Below are 10,859 nucleotides of genomic sequence, written 5' to 3'. Positions count from 1 at the left end.
GGTCGTTTCTGAGGTTGATAAAACTCCGTAAATTAGCGGTCTGCTAACTTGATCTCTCGAGAGGGAGTCTAACACAGTTTCACGGTGATTTAGACCATGGATTAAACTTACACCGGAATATCCCTTTAAGTGTTAGTTCAGATTCACAGAAGTTGCACAAACAAGCTCAGCGATCAGGCAGCAGCAGACCAACAACTGATGTTTTGAGAGATAAAATTGCTGTTTTTGTCGAAGGAGTCTGGTGGCTTTGCAGAGAGTGATATAACAGCTTCGGCTCCCCATTAAACAGTGAAGATATAGCGTACGCTCAAACTGATTCTAGGCCTGTTTCTAGTTGGCTGAAACACATTTTGCTGCTGACCTCGTCTACAGCAGTGATCCTGCTTCATCTCCGATCTGTAGGAGTGCAGACGCCTTCTACTTTTGGTGTTACACTGACTACAGAAAAGTGCCTCATACAACTCAAACTATCCCATTAAGAAACCTCAACAATGGTACCTTGATAGCAATCAATGCATTTTTCATTGCCGCTTTCTTGGCTCAAGGACACAGCAGCTTCTGAGGGGATAATTAAGACTGCAACTAATGGTTGTTTGAATTATTCACCGTTGTGCTGATCGGTTTTTGATTAGTGGACTGATCCTGAAGTCCATAAGACGTTAATAAATAATGAAAAATGCCCATCACAGCTCCCGAGAGCCATTCATGATGTTTTAAAACGAAGCTGAAACAAATAAAATCGATTAGAAGAGTTCGTCCAGAGAGTCCGGTGGTTTGTTAAAAAGAAAGAGAAAGGATGGAGCTTCATAGACTTAATGTGCAACTTCCTGTAAAATAGTTTCCCATCAGAGGACAAAAAAAGCAGCAGGAAGGAGACAATTTTGTGGTTTTTAAACCTCAAACTGCTCTGGTTCTGGTTTCCTGAGCAAAAATAATTCAGCTTAATCTCGGTTTCTGTCTGCAACAAACAAATCCAGCTCACCGTAATGTTTCTGTCCTTCTCCAGACGCCATATTTCTGGCCCACGCAGCAGTGGCCCGTGGAGGATACAGATTATGGTGAGTGTGACTTTACTTTTCTTGCACACATTTTGTTACACGTCTCCGTCTGTTAACACTCCTCTCTGTGTCATTATTGCAGCAATCTATCTGGCAAAAAGAAACATACGCAAGAAAGGAATCCTGGAGCTGCATGAGCAGGTGAGAACGAGACCGAGACCTGCGAGTGATTCATGTTTTTTTTCCCCTCGCTGGCATTTGCTGAGGTGTTATTTCATGTCCTCAGGAGCAGTATAACCGCCTGCACAAGTGGATGAATCACAAATGGGACTTCATTGTGATGCAGGCTAAAGAGCAGTACAGGTAGGCGTGTGAGGGAAACTCAGAAAGACGCGGCTCCATTTTAAGATCGAGGAGGTGTTACGTTTTTTTCTTTTCTTGTGTGTGTGTGTTTGTTTGTAGAGCGGCGAAGGAGAGGAAGAAGCCAGACCGTGTGGTGTTTGAGTGCCAGGAGAGAGCCTACTGGGTGGTTCACAGACCTCCGGTGAGAACACACACACACACACACACACACACACACACACACACACACACACACACAGATAGCTATCGGGGCTGCAGCCTCTTGTAGATACGAGTGGGTTTCCAGCACACAGCGAGGTCTGAAAATAAATTGCACTCCACCTCTTTACTTCCCAGGGTATCTAATTATCTCCACCCATGATGCCTCATTACCATTACGTGTCCAGTCAGAGGAAAAAGGGCACAACTGATTAATATTTCACACTACGCAGGAGAATGTAGTGCCGTAGTTTGCACCTTGTTGTGTTTGTGAGACCCTCCGGGGTCCCTGAACGCCTCAGATTCACCATGTGGTAATTAGATTAAACGTAGAATGAGGACCAATAAGAAACAATTTAATACTGATGACCTACTTAATCATACAAGATCATCAACAAGAGGATTGGCTTTTTTATATATATAGTTTTTCTTAATGACTGCCACCATGTTGGACACCTCAATCAATAATAATACCGCCTGCACCAAAATAAGCAGGTCTACATGGGATTTTTAATGGGTACACCACCTAAAATCACATATTGACCATATTCCCTCTTCCTGAAGGCAAGGCGTTACATAAATATATATTTTTATACATATATTATTAAATATATACACTCCAGTCAGTCAGCAGACAAACAGTTGCTGCTGCTGCATCCGTTATTATTAATCACACTACCTAGCTCGGCATGACTGAAACATTATCTGTTTTTTGAAAATGAAATGATGTAAAGCTATTCTACCAGGACCCCCTAATAAAAGTATGAACCTGAAAATGAGCTTAATATGACCTCTTTAAGTCTTTTAAGCGAGCCTACACAGCTGTACTGCAGCTAGCAAACATTAGCAACCCTAAGCTAACTGATTATACCAGACCAGTTAATGCTGCAGCAGCAAAACCGCTAAATTTACCAAACTAAAAAAGATTGTTTCGTATCGGTAAGGAGTTTAACTTTTCATCTGTAAGAGGAAGACTGTGTTATTGCTTCTTTTAGAAGTTACATAGTGCTTAGAGAGTCAGAGGAACAAGGCAAAACGGGTCCCCAAAGCTAGTTGATGCTAAGCTAGGCTAACACCTATGGGGCTCTTTCTCTACACTACATACTGCATACAAACATAAGGAGGTATTCATCTGCTTATTCAACTCTTAGCAAGAAAGCGAATAAGCATATTTTCCAGCTTTTCAGTGTTTCTCTTCCTCTTCCGCAGATAATGTTCACACTTTTTCTTAATGTGTGTCACTAGAGAAAGACACTATTATAACTTCAGTTGCTGAGGGTGAGAGAGAGTAAAGCACAGATGCTGTTTGCATCCAAACACAATAAAATCAGATTTATGTTTCCCGCACAGACTCCCAGAAGTCAAAGTCAGCTCCGCATCCGAGATAATATCATAAATCAGAGACACGCTTATCCTGCGTTCCTGTAAATATGCTTTCAAGTTTATTTGTCTTTTAAAGCTTCTGCAGGGAAACAAATCACTTTGATTCGTATTCGTAACGTTCAGCAGTGAATTCACAGCTCGACATGACCGGCGCCGGCCCGCTGTCGCCTCAGATGGCTGAGAGGAAAGTGTGACACATCATCTGCCTACGATTAGCATCAGAAAACAGCCGTCTCATTAATAAGTCATTTGGTAAACACACATTGTTTTTGTCGTTGGTGTGTGTGTGTGTGTGTGTGTGTAGCCGGGGACAGTCAGCGCCATGGACTACGGGCTGGATCGACGGATAGATCCGAACACAGAGGAGGTAACAGGTGAGTCGGCTCGTGACCTGAGGGAACTTAATTCCTGTCAATCAGATTATATTCAATAAGAGGCTTTCATGCATGAATCCAGGTGCAACTTATCTTCTCTGTCCTCTTCCTGCTGCTGTTTCATTTAACTTTTATATCTTTTTACTACAATTAATCTCTTCTTTTCTCTTCTTCTTCTCTTCTCTTCTCTTCTCTTCTGCAGGCCTTTCCCACGGCTCTCTTTTTGTATTCAGACTTTTTAAACTGGGGTGTAAATAATAAAACTCCAAACACACAAACACACACATCAGATTCGGTGGTGACGCCTGTAATGCAACGTTTAATGTATTTTCTTCTGCAGGTGAAAACACCCGACTACTACGAGAGAATCGTGAGTGAGATTTCTTTCTTTCTACGCCTCAGCAGCGATCCACAGACGCAGATCTGTTTTTTTTTATAGCTGTCGTCTCTCCTCCGCTTCCTGTAGATGATCTTCACCCAGCAGTCCATCATGAGGCCCAGGGTGAAGTCGTCCGTGTCCATTGGCGCGTAAGCTAGTCCATCATATTCCCAGTCTGCTTATATATACGACAAACCAGTCACCTGAGACCGGTTCAGTCATCTAGTGAACGTCTGAAAACAAACTCTCCAGTGAGCAGCTGTTTCTCCTCTTGTTCTTGCAGTCTGGTGAAGTACTGCGCCACCTACAGAAGCCACGATCCTTTCCTCTCCAACTGTCTCCCCAGCAACCCCTGGCTCACCGATGACGTCACATACTGGACGTTAAACATGCCCAAGTGAGTCAGCAGAGGACGACACGTAATCTATATTGTTTTCAGTGAGATTTAACTGGATATTGAGTGTGTGTTTGTGTGCTACAGTGTGGAAATCCCGACTAAGATGCGAGTGGAGAGGTGGACGTTCAGCTTCGGAGAGCTGCTGTCGGACCCCCGAGGACGAAACGACTTCAGACTCTTCCTGAAGAAAGAATTCAGCGGTATTTTAACGAAGTCACGCACAGAAACAAAAGATTCATTTTTACAGTGTTACTCTGTTCTGTTATTATATATATTTCATTCTGAACGTCTCAGGTGAGAACTTGGCGTTCTGGGAGAGTTGCGAGGATCTGAAGTGGGGCACTGCAGCGACGATGAGAGAGAAAGCCGAGCAGATCTACAAGTAATGTGATTTATTTTCTCTTCGTACAAAATACCGTCTCGCTTTTCTCTGATGAACGTTGACAGCAGTAGAAATAATCGATGATTAACAACCTTTTTGTGTAATCAGTAAATTCTCTCAGTTTCTCTACAGTTCTTCCACAATTAATTGACTAAACAATTAATTATTTATACATTAAATTGCTGCAAATGAATTCATAACGAGGCGATCGCTGGCTGCAGCCGGAGGAGGAAATCACTCCGCCTCATACTGATCACAGTTTAAATCAAGATTTGTTTCCTCTTCTTCGTCTCTCAGGACGTTCCTGGCTCGTGGAGCGCCGCGGTGGATCAACATCGACGGAAAGACGATGGAAGTCACAGTGAAAGGCCTGAAACACCCTCACAGATACGTCCTGGACGCGGCTCAGACTCACATCTACATGCTCATGAAGAAGGTCAGTGAACGCACCGTGAACAGAGGCGGTGTTATTTATGATTATATTATATTTCCCTACATGCTCGAGCTCAGTCACGATGAGCGCGTTGTGATTTTCAGGACTCGTACGGCCGCTACATGAAGTCTCCGGTGTTTAAGGACACGCTGCAGAAGGCCATGTCTCCTGAGGAACACAAGTTCAGGTACACCTGATTTAATTCAGATGTTAGTTTAGATTTTTCAGATGATGTGGAGCTTTAATCGAGAGGACGGCGGCTGATGTTGTCGCTGTAGCATCCATCAGTCTCCAGAACTTTTCTCTTCGTCTTTCTTCATTATTCTTATTTTCGGTTTCCCAGTGATTCCCAGTTGGAGCAGAACGCAAAGAAGCGGCGGCCCAGTCTCAGCCCCATCGTCCTCCGGCAGCAGGAGCAGGAGCAGAAGGCCAAGATGGCCGCCAATGTTGACATCACGCAGGTCATGACCAAACTGAGCAAGCAGGGCAGGGAGGGCGGCAAGAGCTGAACACACGGGAGGAGTTTTATCTCCTCGTTTGTCAGGATCAGGATCTTTTAATCTTATTAAATTATTTACCAGAAACATTTAGAAAGAAAATGTAGTTTTAATTCCATTTTAATTTAAGTTTAAAGGTGCTATAATTAATATTTTAATAATAACGAAGGATCAAATGATGTTTAATGTAACAAGAAAGAAAACTTTAACCCCTCTGCAGCTTTATTTTTTAGCTTTATAGCAACTTTAAGCTCATTGTTTAGATTTACAGCTTCTCTTACATCGTTGTTGTAGTAAAAAGCAGCTGAACGTGAGCTGCTCAGAACCAACCTGGAGAACAAAGTGGATCACGTCGCAGCTAAAGATGAATATGTTTCTGTATAGGGAAGAGAGAGGGATGAACTCTGTACTTCTGTTATCATCTGTTGTTTCTTGTCCGTCTTCACTCATTCACTGTATGTTTCATTAATATCAGTATCATTAAACCACTGTATGTTTCCTCTGTCATCAGTCATGAACTAATAAAACACCCACAAACCGCCTCACGTCCATGTGTTTGTGTTGAGTTGTCGTTCATTCACTGTGTTCATGTTTTCATGTTGTCGTTCGTCTCAACGCGTCCTGGAACACCTGGAAAACTGTTGACCAGTCATGGAAAAAAAGGGGAATATCCTTGAAAACTTTGTGTTGTCCTGGAACATAATTCACCCTGTGGTGTTGGTAGTTGACTGTTTATGGTTAGAAGTGTTATATAATGTTATTCTGAGCTCATGAAACATTCAGATATACGTCGTTCTTACAGGACAGGGATGAATATTGATGATATTTGGTTAGAGGAGGTTTTGGATGAGGTGATATGATATAATAAGGTTCATAGCTCTCTCACATCCGGCTTCATTCTGCATGTGTTGTCTTGTTGATTGTTATTTATGGAGGACATCACCTGCTGATCATCCCCCAAACTCTTTTGGAGTGAAACCTTTCTCTCTTTGTGCTCTTCGACCTCACAGCTGTGCCGCTTCACCACGCCTGTCCCCCACCTCGCCGTCTACTCTGGCATCTCTGACTTCCCCTCTGCCAACGCCTCCCCCTCTCTCCCCTTCCTGGCCCAGACCCCGGTCTGTCCGTCCCCCATCAGCGTGGCCTTGGACAGCACGTCGGCCTCTGATAGGCGAGTGGAGGCCAGCGAAGGAGAAGGAGAGGGGAACCCCGCGGCTCCGGCGACTGTCGGTGGGAACGCGTCCAAGTCCCGCGTGGCTCTGTCCCTGCGCCGCCTGCTGAGGCGCGGCTGCACTCCCACCACCATGTTCGCCAGCTTGTCGCCCAAGTGCCACTCAGCTGCTGGGACGAGTAGCCGCATCCAGCCCATCAGTCCGGATCAGCCCAGTCAGGCTCCACCGAGACGCATCGCCAAGTGAGTGAAAACAAAGAGCAGAAACTGAACACTGTCTGACGATCAGTCGTGTGTCTCACCACGTTCTCTCTGCACAGTTTTTTCCAGATTAAAGTTGATATTCCTCCAGAGTGCCGTATCTACCCCATAGAGTCCGAGGATGAGGACGAGGAGACCAGGGCCGCCTCTCGGGGAGGAGTGGGAGCCAAAGAGATCATCTGCCCCTGGGAGAGCCTCAGTCCACAGAACGGGACCGGGTAATGGGCCGCGGTCACACAACAGGTTTCTACATCCGAGCAGGTGGAGTTCTGCCTCTTCTGCAGAGAGGAAAAGATCTCACAGAGGTCAAATCTCTCACCAACTACAAGACCAAACACAATCAGGACAGCTGGGACGTTCTACAGACCGAGCCTCCATGTAGTGTCGCAAAGTTTTAACTTCTTACAGGAAACTTCTGTTCTGAGAGTCAAACACACGACCCAGTTTCACGTCTGCTGCAGCGTCATCTTCTCCTCCACCGTCCACACTCTGCGCTTTACTCGCTATCGCCGTTCCTCCAAAATATGTCTGAAAACACGATGTTGTTCACAGCTGTTTGCCTTCGTTACCAGACAAGATCACAGAGCTACTGAGGTCACGAGTCCTCCTTTATAATTCAACAACATTTCAACAGAAATATTGACAAAAACAACCAGATTTCACTCGCAGGTCGTCGAATATCAAATGTTTTGTGGCGCCAAAAAAAGTGTTTCTAAAACGTGTTTAACTTCTGTGGTTTGGTTCAGTTTGGGTTAAAAATCAAGTTAAGTTTGGTTTGAACATTTGAAACATTTGAGATAAGATTTAATGCAGAATTCTTACGTATTATATCTTTAAAATGAGTCGACGTCGACCGGACACTAATAACGTTCTCCGGGATAAATTCTGTTTGTTACTGATTGATTTTTCTTCTTCACACTAACTCACCTGACTCGCTCTCTGGACTCGGGAGAGATTCTGGAGGAGATTCTTTGAATGTCTGATATTGTCACAGAAACATTTTCATCGTAGTCTTGACGATGACTTGATGTTTGTGGCTCTGCAGCTGAGACGCACAGACGCTGTATTCAGTGATATTTTGCAGTATTTGATAGTTAACTAAACATTCTTTTGGTGGATCTTTCCTTTAACTTCAGCCTTATCGACACCGACCCTTACTGATGTGAGCACCAGCTGAGCCGAGCTGAACAGGGTGTTCAGACATCCGAACCTGAGCTGTAGCTTTCACATGTGGAACCTCATTCTGTATCTACAAACGAAAAGCAGCCTGAGACGACAAGTTCATACTTTGTGTTTGTTTCCACCCAACAGGCGTGTGCACAGACATCGTCCGACCAGCAGGGCCACAAAGGAGAGAAAACTATTAAAAACAAAACTCACAATCATTCAGAAAACGAAACGTTTACATCCTGCAGAGAGACGAACCGAAGCAGACAGACTTCCTGTGCACACGCCTGCTGTGAATATAGATAATGTATTGATATCTTTATTGATTCAGAAGTGTTCTTGTGCTGCTAAATAGACGTAGAAGCCTCATCCCTGATTTACTGACCTCTGCATCCATGAAGCGACAGACTGGATGCAGTTCAGGTGAGATGGGAGCACGTCAACAGTTTGCCTGCGTGTTGCTGTTTCGCTGATCGAGGGTCAGAAGCAGTTTTGTATTCGGCTCCTCTGCTGTTTCGTGTAGCGGTCGCGTGCTGAACACCAACCCAGAGACAGCGGCGGCCATGTTTTCTCCCTCACGTGTCTCTCCGTGAGCTGAGGGGAAGTACAATGTGAATTAACTGTCCGAATGTATAATCTCTACCATGTTTACAGATGCAAGAATGTGAAAAATATACCTTAAACTTTGTCGTATTTGATTTGTACATTCCATGGCTTTTGTCAAGTGCCTCAATAAATGACCGTCTTAACGACCAGAGTCTTCCATCGACGTACGGACGAGACGCAGATGCATGACAACTCACCCATATTACATAAACATATATATATTTAATTGATGTTTCAGGTATAGAAGAAGACATTAAGACAATTATTTAACAGAAAAACAGATTAGAAAAATGGACAAACATCGTCTGCAAATTTCGCAGATTTTGAAAAGTATAAAAGAAGAAATGTTTAACTGTAATGAATGTCCCCTCAACACTGTCATATAATCAACGAAGGGCCGCCATCGTAAAGCATTTTCTTCACATATATACAGAATGAAAGAACTTTGTGAGTCAGACTTCAGAACACGACGACTTCTCTTTGTTCTGGACCTTCAGGATGATTTCCTGGATCGACAAAACCTTCCAGTGACTTCGATCGTCCAGCCGTCGAGAACACATCATGTCCATAAACATATTTTTATCACATTTTTATCAGGTAGGTTTGGATCTGAAGTCTGTAAACGATCTAACAACAAGGACGCTTTGGAAAGACGTGTTGTGGTTAAAGATGGAGGCCGAAGACTTCAAAGTCTGAACCAGAAGAACCAAACCAGCTAAATCACAACATATAACTTATAGATCAATATTTGTTTTGGTGACAAAGACGGCAGGATGGATCGTGATGAGGTGACGTATTTATCTGTGATCGGACCCGAGCACAGGCGTTATTAATAACTGTATAAAAACAGCCACCTGTTTGTTCGCTGTTCCAGGTGATTAATAATCATCAGAGGAATCAGAGACTGTTTCATAAACACTAAAAAGTTCCTCGTGGTCACTTTACTGTCAGTCTTCTCTTTATATTACAGATAAAATGTTCTGTACCCTTTTTTTAACAGCAGTTATAGATTGACACTTTATGTCAATGTATGTACACTCCTCTTCACATTTTCAAAACAGACATATTACTTCAGTTTGATGCATTTTAGGAGAATTATGGATTATTTTTATGTGGCATCACGTCGACGCAGCGAGACGAAACAACAGAAACAGAGACGAGAGACTCGAATGAGAGGAAACGTGAGGTTCAGTTATGTTTGGATACTCTTTACTTTTACACTATAAATACATTTGAGAGTCTTTACTTTCTTACTTTTACTGAAGTACATAAGTTAAATCAGTTCTCTTTCTATATCTGAACTTCTCTGTGTGAACTTTTTCCACCTCTGTTGACAGTTAAACTACAGAAACGCCGTCTGTACGTTGATGTTCATCAGCAGACTTTTGTTCTCTGTGTCTTAAAGTTAACTCACATTTAATCAGCTTGTTAAACTGATCACAAGCTGCTCGATCGACTGATAACCGACCTGCAGGATGTGATGACTGTGATTGGCCACTTGGTGGCGATACAGCAAAGGCAGTCAGATGGAGACCTGAGTGACATGATGTAACAGGAGCTGGTGGATGTGAATCAAAGATCTGGATGTAGTTTATCTCTGAGATCAGGAATACTGACAGAAACAACCCGAGTTTACCTTTTATTACAATGTTTTATATATTTTCCTTAATTATTATTTTAATTTTGTGAAATCTTATCAAAAAGAAGCAGCGTCGAGTGATTCCCCTAAAGCTCCCCTGGTATCTAATTTCCCACACAAACCCTAAATAAGGTCAAGTTATCTGGAATAAACAGGATCGTATCCGTACGGACCGCAGAGTTCGTGTGCGCACAACAACAACAAGCGCGTGCGTTCGTAGTCAACATCGAGCAAACACGCCGATCGTCGAGGTTACTCAACCGCAGGCCGGAGCGGCGCTTTGATCTGAGCGCGTGTGTTTGTTGGCGCCTCCGAACAGAACGGTCCGATCTCGGTCTCACAATACCCACACAGGGACGTCCACGCGCAGAGCACTCATACATTAGCTTAGCAAGGAGGCGGGAAATTTATGCAACATATTTAACATTCATCCGAGGTGTGCATATTTTAAAATACATTTGTGTGGAAGCATCTTTTAATGAAACCTCCTGGTGTTTGCTGTTACACCTGACTGAGTCGCTCCGAAGTCGTATCGTTGCTTTAATGTCGTGTTTTCTTTCAGAATCAGCGTTTCTCTCCCGTCACAGCTCCTCCGTGTGAGAACGTTTCTC

At 43.6% G+C, this 10,859-nt stretch overlaps 1 protein-coding gene across 3 annotated transcripts in view; it reads left to right on the top strand.

Annotated features, from left to right (window-relative positions):
- The window catches only part of LOC115570582 (regulator of G-protein signaling 9-like), a 14,593-nt gene extending 5,838 nt beyond the window's left edge, over window positions 1-8,755 (top strand). Inside the window, exons 5-19 of one of the 3 annotated variants that reach the window (XM_030399154.1) lie at window positions 1,007-1,058; window positions 1,141-1,199; window positions 1,285-1,361; window positions 1,461-1,542; window positions 3,247-3,309; window positions 3,657-3,686; window positions 3,783-3,844; window positions 3,979-4,092; window positions 4,177-4,292; window positions 4,387-4,474; window positions 4,772-4,910; window positions 5,012-5,094; window positions 5,251-5,368; window positions 6,415-6,818; window positions 6,896-8,755. In XM_030399154.1, coding sequence (XP_030255014.1) covers window positions 1,007-1,058; window positions 1,141-1,199; window positions 1,285-1,361; window positions 1,461-1,542; window positions 3,247-3,309; window positions 3,657-3,686; window positions 3,783-3,844; window positions 3,979-4,092; window positions 4,177-4,292; window positions 4,387-4,474; window positions 4,772-4,910; window positions 5,012-5,094; window positions 5,251-5,368; window positions 6,415-6,818; window positions 6,896-7,058 — 1,650 coding nt within the window. In that variant the 3' untranslated portion in view covers window positions 7,059-8,755. Of the gene's footprint in view, window positions 1-1,006; window positions 1,059-1,140; window positions 1,200-1,284; window positions 1,362-1,460; window positions 1,543-3,245; window positions 3,317-3,656; window positions 3,687-3,782; window positions 3,845-3,978; window positions 4,093-4,176; window positions 4,293-4,386; window positions 4,475-4,771; window positions 4,911-5,011; window positions 5,095-5,250; window positions 5,956-6,414; window positions 6,819-6,895 lie in introns of those variants that run through there. The other 2 variants (XM_030399155.1, XM_030399156.1) reach the window with 2 other exon arrangements.
- Window positions 8,756-10,859: the final 2,104 nt, after the last annotated feature.

Source organism: Sparus aurata, chromosome 20, assembly GCF_900880675.1.
Source record: "Sparus aurata chromosome 20, fSpaAur1.1, whole genome shotgun sequence".
In the NCBI taxonomy this organism is placed as follows: Eukaryota; Metazoa; Chordata; class Actinopteri; order Spariformes; family Sparidae; genus Sparus; species Sparus aurata.
The sequence above is the reverse complement of the archived record's forward strand: the minus strand, read 5'-3'. Positions and strand labels throughout refer to the sequence as shown.